The sequence below is a fragment of the Chanodichthys erythropterus genome, chromosome 5 (assembly GCF_024489055.1).
Source record: "Chanodichthys erythropterus isolate Z2021 chromosome 5, ASM2448905v1, whole genome shotgun sequence".
Lineage (NCBI taxonomy): Eukaryota > Metazoa > Chordata > Actinopteri > Cypriniformes > Xenocyprididae > Chanodichthys > Chanodichthys erythropterus.
Window position 1 is genome coordinate 23,225,460 of NC_090225.1, and position 23,325 is coordinate 23,248,784.

The window sequence follows — 23,325 nt, forward strand, 5'->3', positions numbered from 1 at the left end:
TTATAGGTGTCTGAGTATTATGTAGATTTAGTCCAGGACAGTTTTATCAATATCAGCCAATCTGCCATTGGCATTACCACAACATCATATATCAAAGAACATGTCGTCATTCCCACCACAATCAAGTTCATGATTATGGAGTTGCGTGTACAAACACAATCCCATCACGATGAACATTGTGATCTGTAGAAACCGCTGTGAGTCAAGTTTCCTGGTTTATGAAATGTGTTTTTTTTTTTTTTTTGTGAGACTTTTTTCTTTTGGTGGAAATGTAGGGGCTGAATTTTACCTTGTTCATTCTTATATCATCGCTTTCTGGTTTTGTATGGGAAGATCTGCTACAGTATATATTACAAGAATCGATGCAATTTCCATCTAGTAACAGCTATTCATTTGTCAACAGAGTAAAGCTATAACTTGGACTGAAGAAAATGAAAACACTACAATCAACAAATTCCACTCAATTCAGGTTTATTATTTTATAATCAATAACTCACTGCTTAACAGATTATACATTGAAAAGAGGACTGGTAGTAGTTCATTGTATTGTTTATCCCATATTGTCAGTGCAAACTCACTTTTCCAGAGCTCAATCTCCAGCAAACTTTACAACCTCTTAGTTCAGTGGTTTGAGGCCTCAATTTGCTCTAAACGGAGGACACTTGACATAATAGCAAAGCCTGACACATCATTACACTAAACACACCTGCTCATTAACTGCTCAAAGTGCAGCGGTTCTCAGTAATTTAAGACACTTCTTAAGTATGACCACAGAGTTCAGGTACAGTAGCTAAGTTTGTTTTCACTTTAGTTTGATAGATATACATTTAGTCAATAACCAAGAGAAGAGCTCCTTTGATTCACTACTGGAGAGAAATTTGGTATTTTCATGGCTCAGTCAAGGTGATGAACACCAGCTTAAGAAAAATAAAATCTAAATCTTAGTGCAATATGTAGCTAAATGTGTCTAGTGTTTGTTTTGTTTGAATGCATCTACTCAACATCCTCTAAGACTGGACTTCATTCTCTAACTGGACATTTAAATGCTTTGGTTTCCAAATGATAATTATGGTGACCATAACTGAGGTGCCAAAAAACATGCTTTAATTTCAAATGTCAATATGTCATTCTAAAGCTGTCCTGCCAAAAATGTTTTGTTCTCATTTAGAAGGCATCTGATGAAAAAAAAAAACAAAAAAACACACACAATACATACTGTATATAAAAAGTTAACAGCCCAAAGTGTGTCAGGAATCGCCGGGCAGTACCTTAAAGCATACTACTTTCTTTAAAACAAAATAAAGATCAGTAAAACATCACATAAAAAAAAAAATTTAAAAGTGCAAATCCTCATTAAAAGAAACATTTTGTCAAAAAGATCCAAATCAAAGCTGTGTGTGATGATACAGATTTTTCCACAGTCACATTCTTATGTGCAAAGTGTAGTTCATCCAGTAAAAGTCCTCTGTGGCACAAGTTCACATTTCTACTGTCTGAAGTAACACACGTCATCCATGGCTGCTGTGATTCTGTGAGAATGGAGAGAGATGAGATTTAAATCACAAATAAATTAAACCCCATAACTCGCTACCGCAGGCAGATGGCGATGGAAACATTATTTATTATGGAAACAGAAAAGTCATAAGGAATGTGGGGGAGAAAAAAAAAAAGAAAGAAAAGGGAACAGGCGTTTTTACCTCTGGGCCTGGTATCCTCCCTGGCATAGGTTTACTAAAGCATACAGGTGTCTCAGAGCATATTCATACTGCAACAGGAGAGAAAAGATGTCTCACACACTGCATAACACAACCAATGATGCAGACGACAGAGGACACAGAAACCCTGAATGTTTGTACCTCCTGCTTGTGCCAGTTGAAACAGTGTTTCTTGTAGTGATTGACGGCGGTTTTGTAACATTCATACTGTGTGAGATCTTCACGTCCATTCAGATAATCCTGCACTTCCTCTTTCTCCTGCACCACATGCTCCACGATCTTACGCATCGTGTTACCAAGCAGCTCCCGCACCTACGCAAACAAGCACAAAATCCATTATAATATGATTATCTTGATTGAAATCTATGACTCTGACATGTAAAAATGTTTATTTTTTTGAAAGAAGTCTTTTGTTCACCAAGGTTGCATTCATTTGATCAAAAATACTGTAAAACAGTCATATTGTGAAATATTATCAAATTAATGTTTCCTTGTTAAATAAAATTAATTTGTTAATAATAATAATAATAATAATAATAATAATAATAATTATAATAATAATAATCTTACTGTCCCTAAACTTTTGAATGGTAGTGAACAACTTTTAACACTTAAAATAAATGTAAATAGATGTATAAATAATTGATTGGTAAAAAGCAGTGCTTCAAACCTGTAGATGTTCATGGATGTTATTCATGAGACCAACAACAGTCTCAACGTCATTGGACTTGGCGAGTTTTCTTTTCATGATTGCAAGAGGCACATCAGGGCTGCTCATGAGGTCATGTTCAGAGATCACAGGCAACGACACAGGCTCGGGTGCCTTATCAAGACCTTTAGAGTTACCCTGGAATGCAGCCACCTTCATGTGGGACAGCGTCTAAAACAAATAAACAAACCACAACAAGTTAGATTCGGCAAGTACAAACATGCAGACACTACACAGGACAGCATTTATGCTTTAATCAGACAATTCTATGTCAATAAAGTATACATGATAAAATATACATAACTTTAAATGGAAACTTATTGGAGAATATATGACAGACGTTAGACCAAGAATAAACTTAGAGCATATCAATATCCATCACATTGTTACTAAACTAATCCATTTTTTAGGATGCTACTCACAGTTGCTACACTTTAGGGACCATACAGATTAATTTTTTTGGCATTATATTTAATTTTGCTACTGTCACAATAAAGATAATTGTGCCTTTCACAGTATCAGTGATGCTAATCAATATTGCATTTGGTGCTTTGTAGTGTAAAGACAGTGTGCCTTATCTTAAAGGTGCCCTAGAATTGAAAATTGAATTTACCTCTGCATAGTTAAATAATTAGAGATCTGTACATGGAAATGACATACAGTGAGTCTCAAACACCATTGTTTCCTCCTTCTTATGTAAATTTGATTTGTGCAAAAGACCTCTGAAGAACAGGCGAATCTCAACATAACACCGACTGTTACGTAACAGTCGCGAACATTAATATGTACGCCCCAATATTTACATATGCCAGCTCATGTTCAAAGCATTAGACAAGGGCAGGACGCCTGGATCTGCACAGCTGAATCAACAGACTTTATGCAGGTAAGCAAGCAAGGACATCAGCCAAAAATGGCAGATGGAGCAATAATAACTGACATGATTCATGATATCATGATATTTTTAGTGATATTTGTAAACTGTCTTTCTAAATGTTTCGTTAGCATGTTGCTAATGTACTGTTAAATGTGGTTAAAGTTACCATCATTTCTTACTGTATTCACGGAGACCAAAGCCACGTCATTATTTTCATTTTTAAACACTTGCAGTCTGTATAATTCATTAACACAACTTCATTCTTTATAAATCTCTCCAACAGTGTCTAATGTTAGCTTTAGCCCTGTTAGCCATGGAGCATAGCCTCAAACTCATTCAGAATCAAATGTAAACATCCAAATAAATACTATACTATACATGATCTGATATGTTGCATGACGAACACTTTGTAAAGATCCATTTTGAGGATTATATTAGCTGTGTGAACTTTGTTTATGCAATGTATTATAGAGTTGTGAGCTTGGGGGCGGGGAGCGCGAACATTTAAAGGGGACGCAGCCTGAATTGGCGCATTTTTAATTATGCCCCCCAAAAAATTTAATAATAATAAAAAAAAAAAATCTATGGGGTATTTTGAGCTGAAACTTCACAGACACATTCAGGGGACACCTTAAGGCCTGTACACACCGGGACGAATATCGCACGCGTTTATCGCCAGCGTTTTTCGTGACGTTTTTTGTGTTCACACCCAAGCGATTTTCACTGGCGATGGGCAGAGTGAACATGCAAATTCACTCCCTGACAGTATGTGGCGCTTGTGCTTAACGGTAGTGCAAATTAACTTTATTAATATCATAAATATGTTTAAGAAAATAAAAATACAGATTAAATGGCATATATATGAGAGATGGTAGTCAGAAACGGTAGTGCAAATAAACATGATATTAGTAAAATTAAAGAAGATAAAAATGCAGATATTAAATGGCATATATGAGAGATGGTAGTCAGAAACAGTAGTGCAAATAAACATTTATGAAATAGACATTCTCAACTATATTTCTTGAATGTAAAAGTAAAAAACAGCAAAAATACAGCAATAATACACATATTGGTATGGCCAAGAACTGGCAGAGCACCCATAGTGTGCATCTCAATCAGCTCTCTACTTCACTAGTCAAGGCACTGATCAGGGAGTCGGCCACATTCATTTAAATGGTATACTGTTACACGACCTAGGAAGTTAGGGAGCTGTTTGAGACGCAGGGATAGTTTGTAGGGGTCTTCCTCGTCTACTTACTTTCTCTTCGTCGTCTTGTGTGCTTGGCAAGACTGTTTTGTGCTTGAGCGCCACCAAGTCGTGTTTTACTGTAACTTCAGCAGCTCCAGGCACGTGAACAAAAGCACCAATCTCATTGGTCGGCCAGTTTTTAATGCGGGGCGTCAAACCAAAAAAACGAACCCGAGGCGTTTTTTAAAAAATGACGCTTTTACGCCTCGCGTTTTTAGCGTCGGTGTGCACACTCACATTGGCGCCCATTGTTTAGTCACGAGGCGTTAAACGTCGGCGAAAATCGCGTGCGATATTCGTCCCGGTGTGAACAGGCCTTTAGACTTATATTACGTCTTGTTAAAAGGGTTCTAGGGCACCTTTAATGCATGTGTTAATTTCTAATCTTTGCTGAATGTCTTTCATATGCTTGACAGTGTTTGTGAGTGCATTACCTTGTTTCCATACTGCATCACATGGCTGGTGTTGGTTTTGGACTTTACGATCTTGAACTGTTTGGCCAAAGTCTCTTTGCCCAGATCCTCCTAAAGAAACAAATTCTTTCGTGAGCTGCCCAGACTGTTCATGCTGAATAAATGCTTTCCTCTTCTATCTTTCTTAAGTTTGGACCTCTGTCAGATGTGTGTACTAACCACGTCAGAGTCTTCCATCCAGTTGACGCTGTACCAGTCTCCCAGGTAGGTGTCTCTGGCCTCGTCATAGTAACAGGCATATGAGGACTCATCAGGGTTGGCAGCGGTTGTGGCATAGACTGAGATACACACCCGGATTATATATACTATGTTATTTACACACAGAAGCATGTGTGATGAAGTTAGAAATAAAACTCACCATTAATGTCAACAGGCAGAGGCTTCATCATAGAACCAGATTCACAGGCCTCAACATAAAACACCATCTATGTGTGCGAGAAAGGGTTTACAGATTTGTTTTTTAAATGACAATTATATTATATATATATATATATATATATATATATTATATAATGTTTTTAATGAAATTATGAATTAATGAACATGTGTAACAGTCACCTTCTTGTATTTGTTGTTTTGATGCATGTATGTGATGGTTTCCATCAGGTCTTCTACATGAAGCTAAAAGTAGACAAACAAAGACGCATTATTTACTACAAGTTTCTAATTACACAAGTCACATTTATAAAGATGTCATGCATAAGGAAGTGAAGCAACAACTACCCCCCCCCCCCCCCCCAATCCAGCTGATCATGCACAATTACTGAGAAACTTGTCAGCACAATTCATGTCTAAACTTCATGTGAGTTAAATGTGTTACTCATTATATGACATATTTCTATGTCAGCTGATCTATTGCTTCAGTATCTTCAGTGGGGGCTGAAAAAAGTCAGATCATTTGGGATGTTTTATTTATGATTTATTTAAAATTAAATTTTCCCCCTGCCCCCCCAAATTAACTTTTCAATTATGTTGATTATATCATTTGTAAAGACATCAGAAAAATAAACAATATAAGAATTTACACTAGAGGTCTCAGACTTTTGGAGAGAAATGTATAGTGTGTGTGTGTGAGAAGAGCCTGAAAGGATCCGATTCAGCTAAATGACCACAGGAAGTAGAAAGTGCTTACATCGTCATTAGGGAAGGCCAGCAGACCTGGGGCTCCATGATCAGTGAAATACACAAACACATGATCATTTGGACCGCTGCCAGGAGGAAGAACAATAAAAAAAAAAAATGCTTAGAAAGAAAAATACATCACAAGACCTGTTTTACACATATCTGTCTCAACATGCACAAACAGAGACACCGAGACTACGATTTTACAGGAAATGAGGGCAATAAATTCAGTAAGACACATCTGCCCCAAGCTAATTTACATTTCAATGCAAATGTATCAGAGACACACAGAAAAAAAAAAAAAAAAAAACACTAATGACCCCTAACCCCCCTCTGCCACAGTTTTTACGGTAACTTGCCTTTTCAGCACTTTTCCAGATCCTCCCTTCACACCAGCAGCATCACCCTTCAACACCGCCAGGAAGTTCTGAGGAGTCACATCCTATATCACAAACACACAATTTATATTAGTGAACGGACGGCAAACACACCGCTTCCCGTTTCAAATCAAGAATTACACGCATCAACTCACATCACCAATGTAGTCCTTCAGCACTCCTTTGTAAACATCCGATCCATTGGGTCTGTTTATGATCACTCCTGGAGTAGGGTTACTGGACACAGAAAAACTGTCACATGAACCTCTGTACTGAAAAAGCTTTTGGTTTTTAAGGAGCAAAAACTGATGCTAAAAAAATTATTATTAAAAGGCAACAACACTAATAAAAAGACCTCTTTGTCCACCACTTATCAAACATAGGTTAAAAATTAACCCCAAAACCATGCGACGAAGTCAACAATCAGATAACACACTTCTTCCTTTCATTGTTTAATACAGCTGGAACACCTGACCTACATTTGAATTCATAAAAAAGTCACTAAAGCAATATATGTCTCAGTTCCAGTAAAAGGATAAAATAATTTGACCTCTTTTCAACCTCATGATTTGGAATATAAAATCAACAGTATTTTGCAAAAAACAAACAAAATGTATTTACAGGGTAAAAAAAAAATTATTTAAAAATAAAATTTACAGGGTGAATCTCATGAAACCAGTCCAAAACGCCCACATCATGTTTGACCTCAATCAACAAAATAATGTAAATGCAAAATTGTCCAAATTTAGAGATTACATTATAAAGTGTTATAATGTGTAATGTGCTTTCTGTTCATACAAAATAAAATATACAGAACTGTGCAAAAGTGCAAAGTCCAGCTTTGTTGTTTTATAAATGTTTTAATGACCATCCATATTTATTTTTATTAAGATACAAACAGAATATACAGGCAATATGTACAAAAAAACATGCTACATTTTTCTGTTGGTACACTGGCTTCTGGTGGTTAAATTAGATACTTGTGACTTCTGCAAATAAACAGACTGAAATCTTTGTTCGTGTGCGCGCACATGTGGTGGAGCTAAATAACAGACACAACTTTATCAAAGTGATTTAGGGGAAGTGATCATAGTGGTGTTGGTGACAAGTTACCCAGAAGACGATTTTTTTGTTAAATCTGAAATAGCTAGAGGCAATGTGAGATCCACTATCACTATTGCATCTCTGAGCAAAGCAACTCCAAGTCATAAATAAATCACCGCTTACTAGCCTCGATCCAATAACTCATGTTACCAGCTCAGATCCTTAGCCACTATACCAGTGGTTCTCAACCAAAAGTCCAAGGGGTCCCAATAAACTATTTAAATCATTTAAATGTGGTTTAATTTTAATTAACATGATGAAAAATACTTTGTACTATACACTAAAATAATTATGCAAGATTAAACTGACATTTTTTTGTTCATTTATTTTAATTATGACAGAAGTAATAGGAGGGACTTTGAATAATATTGTTTTGGACATATGGAGGCCTTGGAGTCGAAGAGGCTGAGAACCACTCCGCTACACTACCACCAGTTAGTATAAATAACACAAGTCATACTCACTCAGGACTCTGAGCAAGATCATCATACATCATCACCACAATCTGCTCATCAGGAATCCCGTTCTTATGGACGATCTGATATGCATGGCACACGTCAGCCTATAAACACACAAATAAAACTGAATAAATATCTAAACAGACATCAGATGAGACAACTGACTAATAGTTGGGAAAAACCCATGTACTTTCTCAATCTCAAAGATCAGATTCTTTCTCACCTGGTGTCTGTAATTGTACCAGCCATTAGATCCGGCCACAATGACGACCCAGTGCTTCCCATTATCTGGCTGCTCGGCAGGGAAAGCACTCACTATCAGCCCCAGGCTCAGGGCGAGACCTAAAACTGCCACTGTCTGTGGGCTCATCTCTGCAATCTACTAAGAACAGAGATGGAAAATAATCAGAAAAAAATAGCATGTGTGCTTTTAAAATGTTAAAGATTGTGAACTTTTCTAAAGAAGTATTTGCCAAACTACATAAAATACTTAATGTGATAACATTAATTTTAATAATAAAATACATTAAACACAGTTTATACTTTCTTTTTATTTTTTCTTGTTCTCAAAATATACCAAATTATACTTAACATATCATGCATTTGCATATTATTTACATAACTGTATAAGGCGGTCTATGAATGTCTGTACTGAAAGGCTTTTGGTTGTTGCAAAAACAAACAAATTTGATGCAAAAATAATAATGATGATGATAAAATCACTACAATCAACAAAAAATATTGTAAATGCAAAATGGTCCAAATATAGATATTACATAGGATTATATTCATATTACATTATATAGATATTTTTTTAGATATAGGCTCCTTTCTGTTTATTCATATATATATTATGTATATTTTGATTTAAGATTGAAATGCAAATGCGATTTATGAGATTCCCCCTAAAAGGAAACATGCACTCCATATACTAACATGACACAAACATCTTAAGAATGTAAATATTATGTATATAAACACTATGTATAGTTGTGTTGACACTTTGTGTTTTCTTAAGGTTACAGTAAGGCAGAGATAAAATATACAGGGTGAAATTTATTTTGAGCTTATTCCACAATTCCTCCATTACAAATGTTTATCTTTAGATCCCATTTCTGCCAAAAACATAGTTTTAACACTTATTACTGCTGTAAAACCCTAATACATCTCCTTTAAACAGAATAATCATCTGCCATTTTGTTGAATGTCTCTTTTTATATGATAACAGACTAGAAGCAAATACCAAATTTAATTGTGGTGATAATGCCATTAGCAATTTGGGAGGTAAACGGTGTTAACCGCGATATATTTTTGTAAGAGGTCTCGTGATCACACAAGGAAATCAGGGCTACAATAATAACAGCAGGCCATAGAGGGGTTTAAACTCTTCTCCTTTCAGCTTTTAGCTAGTATTTAACCTTGAATTGATTAATTTTACAAAACACAACCAAACAAAATGAGTAGAGTTAACGCAAAATAAATATATTAGTAGTTTATATACACTTACCTGTTTACTGTACGCGCTGCCCGAGCTGCCGAGCTGTAGCGACGCGACGCTTTATTACAACCTGTGAGACGAGGACGCATGTGCAGCAGCCAATCAGCGCGAACAAACCCAGCGCGCTGTCCAATCAGCTCAACGCGGCTTTGACCCCTGGGCGGAGCCTCAACTCACCACCTGACTAGTCGGTCATGTGCCATGAGTTTGACTGAAAACAAAACAATAAGAGAGGAAACTTTTCTACAGAAATTGAAGTGGTCTCACACTACGACAGGGAAAGTCTAACCGTTGAAAAGTTAAGGGGAAATGCCTCAAATTTATTAGGGGATTTAATCATTGGTTTGAAAAACTTTTATTAATATTTTTTCTGAGAAGCTTCAGCACTGACACCCGTCATTAATGTTTTTTTGTTTTCTAGGCAGAATATATGCGAGCACATGATCAGATCATCCGTTTGTCATATGACTTCTATTTCAGGTCACCCACGCATTTTTATAGCTGGGCTGATCTCACCTGTTGTTACAGGTGTGGTGAGACATATCCATAACAGAGCATGAAGTTAATGCTGATTCAAAACAGATCTATACTCTTTCATATCAGTCTATATAATCTGTAGCTATAACTATTTTCTGCTCATCTTGGGAAACCCCTTCTAAAGTTTTTACTGATTGTGTGACACCTCAGTCTTTAAGTCATTGCATTGAGAGATTCAAAATTTCATCTATGCAGCTTAGTATGTTTTGTGATCATAATACCACAAAGAAAGCATTGTTCATAACAATAGACTGATTTGTATAACAAAAAACCCACTTGGAAGTATTCATAGATTACTGTGATACTGAAACCTTTGAAACCAAATGTGCTTTTTATCTTAGCAGTAATACTGTATTACACCAGTATTCATTATTTATTACACCAGTGTTAATATTAGAATTCACTGTAAATCTTCAACAGATGTACACATCTGTTGACAGCCACTTGTTCCTCAAAAAGTCCCTTCAGCATTTTAAGTTTTCACTGCTGTTCACATGATCTTTGATTCCTGTAATTCAGACAATGTTGATCTAAGCAAGATATTTCTTTTTTTCTTTTTTTTAATAATTAAACACTGTGTTGTCAAAGTTGATATTGTGGCTTTATACAGTGGGTACGGAAAGTATTCAGACCGTTTAAATTTTTCACTCTTTGTTATATTGCAGCCATTTGCTAAAATCATTTAAGTTCTTTTTTTTCCTCAATAATGTACACACAGTTTTTGCAGATTTAAGACATTTTTGCAGATTTATTAAAAAAGAAAAACTGAAATATCACATGGTCCTAAGTATTCAGACCCTTTGCTCAGTATTTAGTAGAAGCACCCTTTTGATCTAATACAGCCATGAGTCTTTTTGGGAAAGATGCAACAAATTTTTCACACCTGGATTTGGGGATCCTCTGCCATTCCTCCTTGCAGATCCTCTCCAGTTCTGTCAGGTCGGATGGTAAACGTTGGTGGACAGCCATTTTTAGGTCTCTCCAGAGATGCTCAATTTGGTTTAAGTCAGGACTCTGGCTGGGCCATTCAAGAACAGTCACAGAGTTGTTGTGAAGCTACTCCTTCATTATTTTAGCTGTGTGCTTAGGGTCATTGTCTTGTTGGAAGGTAAACCTTCGGCCCAGTCTGAGGTCCTGAGCACTCTGGAGAAGGTTTTCGTCCAGGATATCCCTGTACTTGGCTGCATTAATTTTTCCCTCGATTGCAACCAGTCGTCCTGTCCCTGCAGCTGAAAAACACCCCCACAGCATGATGCTGCCACCACCATACTTCACTGTTGGGACTGTATTGGACAGGTGAAGAGCAGTGGCTGGTTTTCTCCACACATACCGCTTAGAATTAAGGCCAAAAAGTTCTATCTTGGTCTCATCAGACCAGAGGATCTAATTTCTCACCATCTTGGCAAACTCCATGCAGGCTTTCATGTGTCTTGCACTGAGGATAGGGTTCCGTCGGGCCACTCTGCCATAAAGCCCCGACTGGTGGAGGACTGCAGTGATGGTTGACTTTCTACAACTTTCTCCCATCTCCCGACTGCATCTCTGGAGCTCAGCCACAGTGATCTTTGGGTTCTTCTTTACCTCTCTCACCAAGGCTCTTCTCCCCCGATAGCTCAGTTTGGCCGGACGGCCAGCTCTAGGAAGGGTTCTGGTTGTCCCAAACATCTTCCATTTAAGGATTACTGTGCTCTTAGGAACCTTAAATGCAGCAGATATTTTTTTGTAACCTTGGCCAGATCTGTGCCTTGCCACAATTCTGTCTCTGAGCTCTTCAGGCAGTTCCTTTGACCTCATGATTCTCATTTGCTCTGACATGCACTGTGAGCTGTAAGGTCTTATATAGACAGGTGTCACGTGGTTCATCAAATCGAGCATCTGTGTGATGTGCTGAACAAACAAGTCCGATCCATGGAGGCTCAACCTTGCAACTTACAGGACTTAAAGGATCTGCTGCTAACATCTTGGTGCAGACACCACAGCACACCTTCAGGGGTCTAGTGGAGTCCATGCCTCGACGGGTCAGGGCTGTTTTGGCAGCAAAAGGGGGACCAACACAATATTAGGAAGGTGGTCATAATATTATACTTGATCAGTGTGTGTATATATATATATATATATATATATATATATATATATATATATATATATATATATATATATATATATATATACAGTGGCATGAAAAAGTATGTGAACCCCTTGCAGAATCTGTGAAAATGAGAATTATTTTAATAAAATAAGAGGGATAATAAAAATGCATGTTATTTTTTGTTTAGTACTGTCCTGAGTAAGATATTTTACATAAAAGATGTTTGCATTTAGTTCACAAGACAAAACAATAGCTGAATTTATTAAAATAACCCCATTCAAATGTGAACCATTCTTCATACTGTGTGTGGTTACCTGATGATCCATGGCTGTTTTTATGTTTTGTGATGGTTGTTCATGAATCTCTTGTTTGTTCTGAGCAGTTAAACTGAGCTCTGTTCTTCAGAAAAATCCTCCAGATCCTGCAGATTCATCAGTTTTCAAGCATTTTTGCATATTTGAACCCTTTACAGCAGTGACTGAATGATTTTGAAATTCATCTTTTCACACTGAGGACAATTGAGGAACTGAAACACAACTATTAAAAAAGTTTCAAACATTCACTGATGCTCCAGAAGGAAACACGATGCATTAAGAGTCGGGGTGTGAAAACTTTTGAATTCAAATATCAAGGTAAATTGTAGTTAGTTTTTCTGCCGGGAAACATGCAAGTATCTTCTGTTGGTTCCGAAGGGCAGTACTAAATGAAAATGTTGATATTTAAACAAAATAAGAAAAATTGTGACATCTTCATCCTGTTCAAAAGTTTTCACCCCCCGGCTCTTAATGCATTGTGTTTCCTTCTGGAGCATCACTGAATCTTTGAACCTTTTTTTAATAGTTGTGTTTGAGTCCCTCAGTTGTCCTCAGTATGAAAACACAGATCTCAAAATCCTAAGTCACTGCTGTAAAGGGTTCAAATATGCAAAAATGCTTGAAAACTGAAATTTCTGCAGGACCTGGAGGATTTTTCTGAAGAACAGAGCTCAGTTTAACTGCTCAGGACAAACAAGAGACTCATGAACAACCATCACAAAGCATAAAAACAGTCGTAGATCATCAGGTAACCACACACAGTATTGAGAATCAATGGTTCACATACTTATGAATGGGGTTATTTTAATAAATTCAGCTATTGTTTTGTCTTGTGAACTAAATGCAAACATCTTTTATGTAAAATATCTTACTCAGGACAGTACTAAATAAAAAATAACATGCATTTTTTATTATCCCTCTTATTTTATTAAAATAATTCTCATTTTCAGATTCTGCAAGGGGTTCACATTCCTTTACATGTCACTATATATTATATATATATATATATATATATATATATATATATATATATATATATATATATATATATATTAGTTTCTTGAGTAAAGAAAACACTGTACTTATTCAAAGAACCAGTTCTTTTTATTAACCCTTGCATTGCATACAAGCAGAGATGGTTCAACCTGCATGTGGTAATATTGTTTAATATAATACTGCTTACTTATAAAGTGTTACTAATAGGCCTACCTCATAAAGTAAGCATAAATATCAAGACAATTCTATATATGTTTATGGTTTGTTATTTTGTGTCACAACTAATGAAATTCAGATGTTTCCTTCCAACTATTAGTCTTATAACACAAAATCAGTGTGAAATTACCTCAAAATGTAAAAGGACACTGGTTACACAGGATTTGCAGTACTCTGTGACTAATATTTTACCAAAAACTCTTTCATTTTTCAATTTTAAAATACCGGTTTTTATTTATTCACTGCTTTTCTTTAACCTAAAAACATTGTACTGATATACAGATTATGCCAGTGATCACAGCCAAAGCAATGAATAACTGCACTTTAATTAATATAAAAACATTACTGATTGGCAAACGGAGCCATTCACTGTGAACCAGTCACTGGTCTGGATCCTGTCATGATGTTTTAATGGGCCGGAACCTTCATCCCCGGATCACATGAATATGAGTTCAAGCTCCAGATACACCGTGCACTCATTTTATCCTTCTCATAAAAGAATATCATCAGTCACTCAGGACTAAATCATATTTATGCATTGTCTTTATTTGTCCCGTAAATGAAAAACAATATAACAAAATGTAAATACAATAATAAATATTCAAAGCCAAATCTTTATACAGACACATTTATATATTCATACATAACTACATGTGGTTAAAAACCACTTCTGTCCTCAAGCTAAAGAAAAAAGTCAAAATGGCAGAAAAGAATGTGTCAATTTCGCATTTTGCATTCCAAAGGCAACGGTAACCATGGCGATTCAAACCGTGGAGGAATAAATAATGTGTGATCTTAGAAAGTAGTGCACAGCTGCAAATCAAAAACAAAAATAAAACAAATCATAGTGCAAGTTAAAGTTCCTCATAACACTTGTCTCTTTGTTATCAAATGGATCCTCATCAAAATAAAAGAGGATAAAATATAAGTATGACATAAGAGAGCTCTGTATTGGAAGCACCTGCTTCCGTTTTATCATCCTCACTGCAATCATCTGTCTTTCTTGGCAGCTAGAAAAACACAGTCTGTCACATGATTCACTGCATGTCCAGGGCAGCACAGTGCACCTGACTTATTTTGGCAGAAAATACAAAATAAAACTTGACTATAGCTATAAAAAAAAAAAAAAAAAAAAAAAAAAATGCTTTCTCTGCGTGTACATCAAGCTTGGCTTTAGTGTTCCCTGTGAGTTTGCATGTGTTTACAGACAGCTGATGAGATGCATAGAACCCAAGAAACAGAATGAGACCGCAGCTGCTCATAAAGGAGAGAAAAAGAGAGAGAAGAGTTTACAGGAGCTGATCTCTCATGCAGCATATCCGAGGAACACAGAGCAAGGCAGCTTTCTGTCCAGATTCGAGCAAGTGTGCTTCTTACAGCGTGTGAGTGTGTATGTTCTCCATTTGCACGATTCCCTGGATTCCTGCGCCTGATCAGCAGCTGGAAGTGAGTGTGGCCTCATTCTTCCTCTGGCCTGACATTAGATGAGTGTGTTCTCACACCTCTGCCCCCAGTTCAATCACTCCTGTCTCTATAATGGGAACCAGTTTATCATCCACCTGGACCAGCAGGATGGTCTTATCAATGTGAGACCGACTAACCGGATCACGACTGCAAGGCACCCAACGATGAACCACCTATGGAGAGAGAGAGTAGTGGGAAATTAGGATAGTAGGGTGAATGTCTAAAAACATACCAAGGTCATATTACAACTGAAAATCAAAAGAAAAAATTAGAGATTTTGCATAATAAATTTAACGAACACGGAAGCACAGAGGATGGAGCAAAACAAAACACCGATCTAAAATGAGAATTTTTAAAGCGAAATGTCAGAGGATTTCGATATTAGAAAAGAGGAGCTTGAGTTTGTTGCACAGCCCTATTTGTACCGCGAGAGGAGTCTAAACTTACGCTACTCCTACATCCTGCGTCACACATCGTGTCAAAGGATTACTCATTGTCTGAAATAAAATAGTAATACACACATCGGATGGCTTTAGGGCGAGTAAATTATGAGATAATTTTCAATTTTTGGGTGTACTATCCCTTTAATTGTCATTAAAATAATAATATCTAATGAAATATATGAAGAATTCCATTGCAAAAACCTCCAAGTCCATCTGACATGTTTTCTTTTAAATGAGCATTTTTTTTTTTTACCAGGCTCCTATATTTAGGTTCAGTCATTTCACTTTAATGGCAATGAAAAATCAGTCAGTTATTGAAATGCCATCAGTCAGTTTTACAGCAGGAAAAGAAACACTTTTGTGTTTACTTCCTTCTCGTGAAATCCTGATAACATGATAAAAACATGATAAAAACTTGCAGCTCTGCAATTGAAAGCCGGTTCACACCGGCATTCCATCTTGAAATCATGATTCGATTCACATCTTTCTATTGGCTCGGTTTCTGTCAATGAACCGGTTTTTGTGAATGGGCTGATGCTGGGATTTAGCGAAATTGAAGCAAAAGTATTTGATGAACATTACTATGTTCATCTCATTTTTGATGGAAGTGGCATTTAGTGGCTTTTGCACCTGAACTCTTCATATATCTCTATATACATTTCATTTAATATGGATATGTCTTTTTTATTTCATATTTATTTCAAATCCAGAAAACAATTTAATAGTTTTAGTTCAAAATAAAAACACTGTTGTGTGATGTACGCACATGACCCTCCATGCCTTCTAGGGGACTCCACTCTCTCCAGAAGTTACGTCCAGATCTCAGTCTCATGCTCTCATCCGGCCAAACCAGCTCCTTCCTCTTGGGATGATTCATCACATCCAACACCTGACTTACATCCACAATCTACACACAAAAATGCATACACTTCATCGTCACAAATTTTGCACTAATAAAAGGGCCAAATACAAGAAAGCCAGATGCTCACCTGCACCCTGTAAGAGATGTCGTCCCTCCTCAGACAGGACAGCGAGGGATTGTGATGATGATGGTGGATGTAGTGAAGATGATGATGGGGGTGAGGATGGCTGTCCGTCCCCAGCCCTAAGGCTTCGTTTCCCAGCAGGCCTGCGAGCGTGTGGGCGTGTCGTTTGCAGGGTGGGATGGAGTGAGCGGAGAGAGAGCTGGAGGGGCCGGGTGGGTCAAGGTTGGCGGCTGAAGCGTTGGTGCCCAGGCGGAGTTGCAGGGAGGTGGGCAGTGTACGGAGAGAGAGCTGGCTGCTGGAGGAACGTCTGCAGGGCTCCAGACCCGTGACAGACGTGCGGAGCGAAGACTGGCGGCTGCTGCTGTGGCGATATGAGGACGACTGACTCACAACAGATGCACGAGCAGGAGACTGACGCACCAAACCAGACTGAACAGACTGTGAACTCTGACTTGTACCTGAAGAGAGAGATTGCAAGTTACTTACTTTATTATTTGACAATATTTATCCATCCATCTGTCTGTCTCTATCTATCTGAAAACATTGAAATTACATAAGGCCTAAATAACTTTCACAAAACATTTTGACACAACAACATGCAATGTTTGTTTTGATGAACTTTCCTTTTCTAGTTTTGACTGTTGCAAATGCTTAATAAACACCAGCCACTTTATTGGGTGTACCTTGTTAGTACCAGGTTGGACACCCTTTTGCCTTCAGAACTGCCTAAATTCTTCATGTCAAAGATTCAACAAGGTGTGAAAATATTCCTCAGACAATTTGGGCTTGAGTTGCTGCACATTTGTCGGCTGCACATCAATGATGTGAATCTCCCATCCCAAAGGTGCTCTACCGAAGTGTGCCAAGAAAATATCCCCCACACCATTACACAACCACCAGCCTGAACCATCAATACAAGGCAGGATGGATCCATACTTTTATGTTGTTTATGCCAAATTCTGACCTCAACATCTGAATGTTGCAGCAGAAATCAAGACTCATCAGACCAGGCAACGTTTTTCCAATCTTCTATTGTCTAATTTTGGTGAGCAGATGTGAATTGTAGCCTCAGTTTCCTGTTCTTAGTTGACCCGGTGTGTCTTCTGCTGCCGTAGCCCATCTGCTTCAAGGTTTGACGTGTTGTGCATTCAGAGATGCTCTTCTGCTGACCTCGGATGTAACGAGTGGTTCATTAAGTTACTGTTGCCTTTCTATCAGCTCGAACCAGCTTGAATCTCTTCTGACCTCTGGCATCAACAAGACATTTTCACCCAGAGATCTGCCACTGTGGCAGAAAGAAAAAAAAACAGTGCCACTAATAGGCCTAGGCATGATGCAGTTGAGACAGCCAATCGTAATTTGTCAAATGCACCGCTCAATCGATATTTTCTCTTTTTGGAACCATTCTCTGTAAACCCTAGAGATGGTTGTGCATGAAAATCCCAGTAGATCAGCAGTTTCTGAAATACTCAGACAAGCCCATATGGCACCAACAACCATGCCACGTTCAAAGTCACTTAGGCTGTTCACACGGTCAGTCCAAATTCGATTATTTGTGTAGCCGAATCTGGAATTTGATTTAAATTATTGACTATGTATGGATCTGATTTGTGTGTCCCGTGGTGCTCTTTTGTTTTGTGGAATACCTGCATTGATTTCTATGGCAATAAGGAGAGGTTTGCAATACAGTGGTCTTATTTACAACATGACAATGTGTAGCTGCCGCGCTGGACTACTGCGTTTTCTGAGGCAGCGGAAGAATCGTAGCAGGCTGGTATGTGCGGCTTTATTCCGTGCCGTCATCTCCGCCACTCTCTGCTCGACTGGCACTTTGCAACAACACAATCTTGTTTCTGCAGCGACTTTCAGCATGTTTCCTATAACAACGTCTGACATGTTTACTTTTTACATTGTGTGAGAAAGTAATGCGATTTGAATAGAATTTTAAAGCTTGAAACGGATGTGATTTTTTGCCGTTCACACTTGCTAAATATGAGCCAATTCCAATTGGATATGCACAAAAATCGGATTTGGACTGACAGTCTGAACGAGGCTTAAAAAACACCTTTCTTCCTCATTCTGATGCTCAGTTTGAACTTCAGTAGATTGTCTTGGATATGTCTACATGCCTAAATACACTGCGTTCCAAATTATTATGCAAGTGACATATCAGTAAGATTTCAGAACAATAAACCTTCAGATTTTAGTTTTTCCTAAAAAAATGTTTGTTTGTTTATTTATCCATGTCTTTTTAGATAACTGGTATCAATCTCAGACAAAATAATTTGCCAGGTCTACTTAGAGGTTGTTCCACATTATTAAGCAAGTCACAGTTCTCATGAAATATGGGAGGAAGAAAGATCTTTCTGAAGATGAAAAGCATGAAATGGTGCAATGTTGTGCAAAAGGCATGAAAACAACTAATATTGTGTGAAACTGAATGGAGATTATCGATGGAGATTAACTTTCCTTAAAAAGCCTTAATCTGACAGAGTTCTGCTGTGCTCTAATCACTCACAAATCTTATGATAATTTGATAATCTCCATTCAGTTTCACACAATATTAGTTGTTTTCATGCCTTTTGCACAAAATTGCACCATTTCACGCTTTTCATCTTCAGAAAGGTCTTTCTTCCTCCCATATTGCATGAGAACTGTGACTTGCTTAATAATGTGGAACAACCTCTAAGTAGACCTGGCAAATTATTTTGTCTGAAATTGATACCAGTTATCTAAAAAGACATGGATAAATAAACAAACAAACATTTTCTTAGGAAAAACTAAAATCTGAATATTTATTGTTCTGAAATCGTACTGATATGTCACTTGCATAATAATTTGGAACGCAGTGTACATTGAGTTGTTGCAATGTGATTGGATGGCTGATTAGATATTTGCGTTAAAAGGTGACCTAATAAACCTAATAAAGTGGCTGGTGAATGTATATTATATCTATATAGTGTCAGACACATCAAGCTAAACCTAAAAACTATATATATATAACAAAATATTACCCAGGTGAGGCCTCATTAGTATACAAAAAACATCATAATTATATGTATTAAACCTGTAAATAATGTCTAAGCATTGATTGTGTGTTTACCCAGAGAATGAGGTGTGTAAGCGTGCAGTGCTGTAGGTCCTGAGCTGTGCTGGGAATCACTCGCTCCTGTCCCAGAATTCCCAGAATTCCCACTGCCACACGACAAGCCACCTGCATCACAATCTTCAACATTCCCGCCACTGTTACATCCAGCACCGCAACCCTTACGCAGTCTTCAGTAAGAGAGATAAGCGCTGTTATTATGACATCAATTAAAACACATCCATTCACTCTCATTCAACCACACACACACACCTGTGCCACGTGTTGACGATAAAGTTTCGTATGTTGGCGATGCTAATTGGTCCTCCCAGTATGTGTCCAAGCTGGGGGTGTGTATTACAGTAAGATGTTGTCAGGGGTGACACATATATTGGGTATCCTATTGGCTGGTCGCACGAAGAGTTGATCATGTTGCGTAGTGCTTGCTTGGCGTTCTGGATGCTTCCACGCTCCGGGTTTCGGTTCCGCAAAAACACCAATTCCTGCTGCTGCCCCGCCCACAGGCCACGCACACACTCCTTATTCACCTAAGAATGCACATGTAAAACATAAAATCACTTATGTCCTAATAAAGTTGACTTTTCCATCAGTCTACTTTAATCTATTTTATCCTTTCTTTTTGCACTCACCTTTATGACCCTGAAGCTGAGGTAACGTCTGTTAAGCATGATGATCTTGTATTCGTTGGTCCCTTCGTCCAACACGTGTCTGAGGGCGAGCAGAGAGGGAGAGTTGGACAGGACGGCACTGCGCCAGGCCGGGTCACCCTCATGAGCGATCACCAGCGTCTGCTCGTGTGAAGAAATCGCCTCAAACAACACAGATGATTCCTCATACTCATCAGGGGAGGTGAAGTGATCCTGCAGAGAGAGATTAACTCTTATTAAATTAAAAAGATTAAAATGTATTCTAAACAGGGCTCTGAACCGGTTCAAGGAACGAAAACGAAAACCAGAAACGAACAAAAATTTTGACCGGAATGTAACCAAAAGCGGAAAAACAAAATCAAATTTAATCGTTCTGAACAGAAACGCTAATTTGAAATGGCCATTAACCGGTTTACATTGTTATTTTATCGTTCCGTTTAATATTTTGCTTTGGCAGTCAACCAATCACGAAAGCAAATAGTACAGCCTAGGCAATGTGAGTGGGGGCACGTTCAAGCTCAAACCGGTGCGCACGTTTTTGCTACATTTTCCGGGTTAAACGACATGTTTCCTGGAAACGGTGTGCAACGGGTTTGAGATACATTTTCTCTTGTTTGGTGGGTGTGTCAGAAATGTCAGCCCAATCAGCGGCAAGATGTATATAAACCACGCGGTACTAAAAAGACAGCTCGCACAATGGGTATTAATGTAACAAAAAAATACTATACTTATATATATTTTGCTGTTGTATTGTGAAGTGACACTTTTATAAACTTTTCTATACTCCTCTGATTATATAATGGTAAATATTACATATTATTATCATATTATTTTTACAATATTATCATAGCACAACAACAGTGATCAGCAATAATGATAAGCCTGATAAGAGGTAAGAAGTGGATTATCCTTCACCTGAAATGTTTGTCTTTTCATGCTTAAATGCAAGGCTAATGCTGTATCACAATAATGATAAGTTTCCACAAATCCCTTCACTCAATTGAGATGTTTTATTCTGGACGGCAAGGGCAGTGACTGTAACACAGAGTGTTTTTTGCAGTATTAGACATGTATTTATACCGATTTCATCAGACTCTGAAAATTCTTCAAAAACACAAAGTATGGCCTTCTCAGCTGCCATAGTTGCAACTCTTGCGTCATCAGAACAGGCTGTTCAATGCATCACCGTTTCCGTTTAAAAAACGTTTTGCAACGTTTTATCAGGGCTGAACACAGCCCAGCAGTCAAGTCATCATAGGTTAGGTAAGTCACAATGGCAATGCCCTGGCATTAGTTTTTTTCAGATGATATACGTTACCGACCGTCAAGTATTAGGCCTACATTTAAGTGAAAATGAATGTCAAGTAATATGCAGCTTGTTGTGCGTTTTGAAACCAGCAAAAATTGCAGGATAGTACAATTTTCAACATCACATCATGCATCTGCAGCGTTTCTGTGAACGGAGAAAACTAGGCCTACCTACATAACACATATAAAATAAAAGGCAATATTTAGGCCTATAGGCTAAAAAATTAGGTCTACAGATTAACAAAACAAAAGTGGTTCATTGTGGCGCAGTCCAAAGATCTAGGAAAGGAAACAGGTCCGTGTAACGCTTCACAATTAAGTTTTCAGACCATACAATGCAAATGCAAAAATGAAACCAGGCGTTTAGTTTTCTTGTTTTTCGTGTACTTCTTTAATAGATACATTTGCTAAATTATGACTTTAGAAACAGTCATTTGAGTAAATTAAATCTAACCGATTTTCTATTTTTCCATGTTTTGTCAGGTTATTTGCGCCGTGGGCTGTACCATTAGCAGGGGGGTGTGGCCGCGGACTGCTATCATCTCATTGATGTAACTGCTTTATTTACACTATATGCATGTTGAGGAGTAGTTTAAAGGAACACTCCACTTTTTTTGAAAATAGGCTAATTTTCCAACTCCCCTAGAGTTAAACAGTTGAGTTTTACCGTTTTCGAATCCATTCAGCCGATCTCCGGTTCTGGCGGTACCACTTTTAGATTAGCTTAGCATAGTTCATTGAATCTGATTAGACCGTTAGCATTGCGCTTAAAAATGACCAAAGAGTTTTGATATTTTTCCTATTTAAAACTTGACTCTTCTGTAGTTAAATCGTGTACTAAGACCGACGGAAAATGAAAAGTTGCGATTTTCTAGGCTGATATGGCTAGGAACTATACTCTCATTCCGGCGTAATAATCAAGGAACTTTGCTGCCGTTCCATGGCTGCAGCAGTGCAATGATATTACACAGCGTCTCTCACAAACGTCTCCATGGTTGCAAGGCACGTTCCCTGTGCAAGCAGGGGCTCACGGGTGCTACATAATATCATTGCACTGCTGCAGCCATGATACGGCAGCAAAGTTCCTTGATTATTACGCCAGAGTGAGAGTATAGTTCCTAGCCATATCAGCCTAGAAAATCTCAAATTTTTATTTTCCTTCGGTCTTAGTACACGATTTAACTACAGAAGAGTCAAGTTTTAAATAGGAAATATATCAAAACTCTTTGGTCATTTTTACGCGCGATGCTAACGGTCTAATCAGATTCAATGAACTACGCTAAGCTATGCTAAAAGTGGTACCGCCAGAACCGGAGATCGGCTGAATGGATTTGAAAACGGTAAAACTCAACTGTTTACCTCTAGGGGAGATGAAAAATTAGCCTATTTTCAAAAAAGTGGAGTGTTCCTTTAAAAGACTGAACACAGAGGATGATCTTTTCCACCCGAAGGGGGCAGTAATGCACCAATAAGCTGGATGCCAACCGCCGTAGAAGAAGAAGAAGCAGTGTCACTGTGGATATACAGTGAAGACAATGCTGAATAAAGTCGTAGTTTTTGTTATTTTTGGACCAAAATGTATTTTAGATGCTTCAAAAACTTCTAACTAACCCACTGATGTCACAAGGACTACTTTGATG

The 23,325-nt window shown here is 37.8% G+C and overlaps 2 protein-coding genes across 5 annotated transcripts in view; both read right to left on the minus strand.

Annotated features, from left to right (window-relative positions):
• Window positions 1-454: 454 nt before the first annotated feature.
• Window positions 455-9,727, minus strand: lgmn (legumain). 2 transcript variants are annotated; one of them, XM_067386620.1, is made up of 14 exons: window positions 9,589-9,727; window positions 8,305-8,463; window positions 8,088-8,185; window positions 6,675-6,756; window positions 6,502-6,584; window positions 6,153-6,228; window positions 5,579-5,641; window positions 5,379-5,445; window positions 5,180-5,298; window positions 4,982-5,071; window positions 2,386-2,595; window positions 1,857-2,027; window positions 1,698-1,765; window positions 455-1,529 (listed from the first exon to the last, which is right to left on the minus strand). In XM_067386620.1, exons 2-14 carry the CDS (start codon window positions 8,449-8,451, stop codon window positions 1,487-1,489), a joined length of 1,317 nt encoding a protein of 438 aa, XP_067242721.1. In that variant the 5' UTR covers window positions 8,452-8,463; window positions 9,589-9,727; the 3' UTR covers window positions 455-1,486. The 2 variants fall into 2 exon arrangements, with proteins under 2 accessions (XP_067242721.1, XP_067242722.1); XM_067386621.1 differs by having other exon boundaries at window positions 8,305-8,460; window positions 9,589-9,664.
• A 3,909-nt stretch (window positions 9,728-13,636) lies between these two features.
• The window catches only part of pcnx1 (pecanex 1), a 45,760-nt gene continuing 36,071 nt past the window's right edge, over window positions 13,637-23,325 (minus strand). For all 3 annotated transcript variants that reach the window (XM_067386624.1, XM_067386623.1, XM_067386622.1), the window contains 6 exons: window positions 20,360-20,590; window positions 19,983-20,257; window positions 19,728-19,900; window positions 16,628-17,082; window positions 16,405-16,545; window positions 13,637-15,368 (listed from right to left, as the gene is read on the minus strand). In XM_067386624.1, the coding sequence (XP_067242725.1) occupies window positions 15,228-15,368; window positions 16,405-16,545; window positions 16,628-17,082; window positions 19,728-19,900; window positions 19,983-20,257; window positions 20,360-20,590 (1,416 nt within the window). In that variant the 3' untranslated portion in view covers window positions 13,637-15,227. The remainder of the gene's footprint in view (window positions 15,369-16,404; window positions 16,546-16,627; window positions 17,083-19,727; window positions 19,901-19,982; window positions 20,258-20,359; window positions 20,591-23,325) is intronic.

Excerpts from the sequence above, each read along its gene's own strand:
- lgmn (XM_067386620.1), bottom strand. The coding sequence starts at position 8,451 with ATGAGCCCACAGACAGTGGCAGTTTTAGGTCTCGCCCTGAGCCTGGGG. Across the intron at positions 5,642-6,152 it reads TGGCCTTCCCTAATGACGAT|CTTCATGTAGAAGACCTGAT; the intron begins GTAAGCACTTTC and ends GTCTACTTTTAG. Across the intron at positions 5,299-5,378 it reads TCTGCCTGTTGACATTAATG|TCTATGCCACAACCGCTGCC; the intron begins GTGAGTTTTATT and ends TGTGTATCTCAG.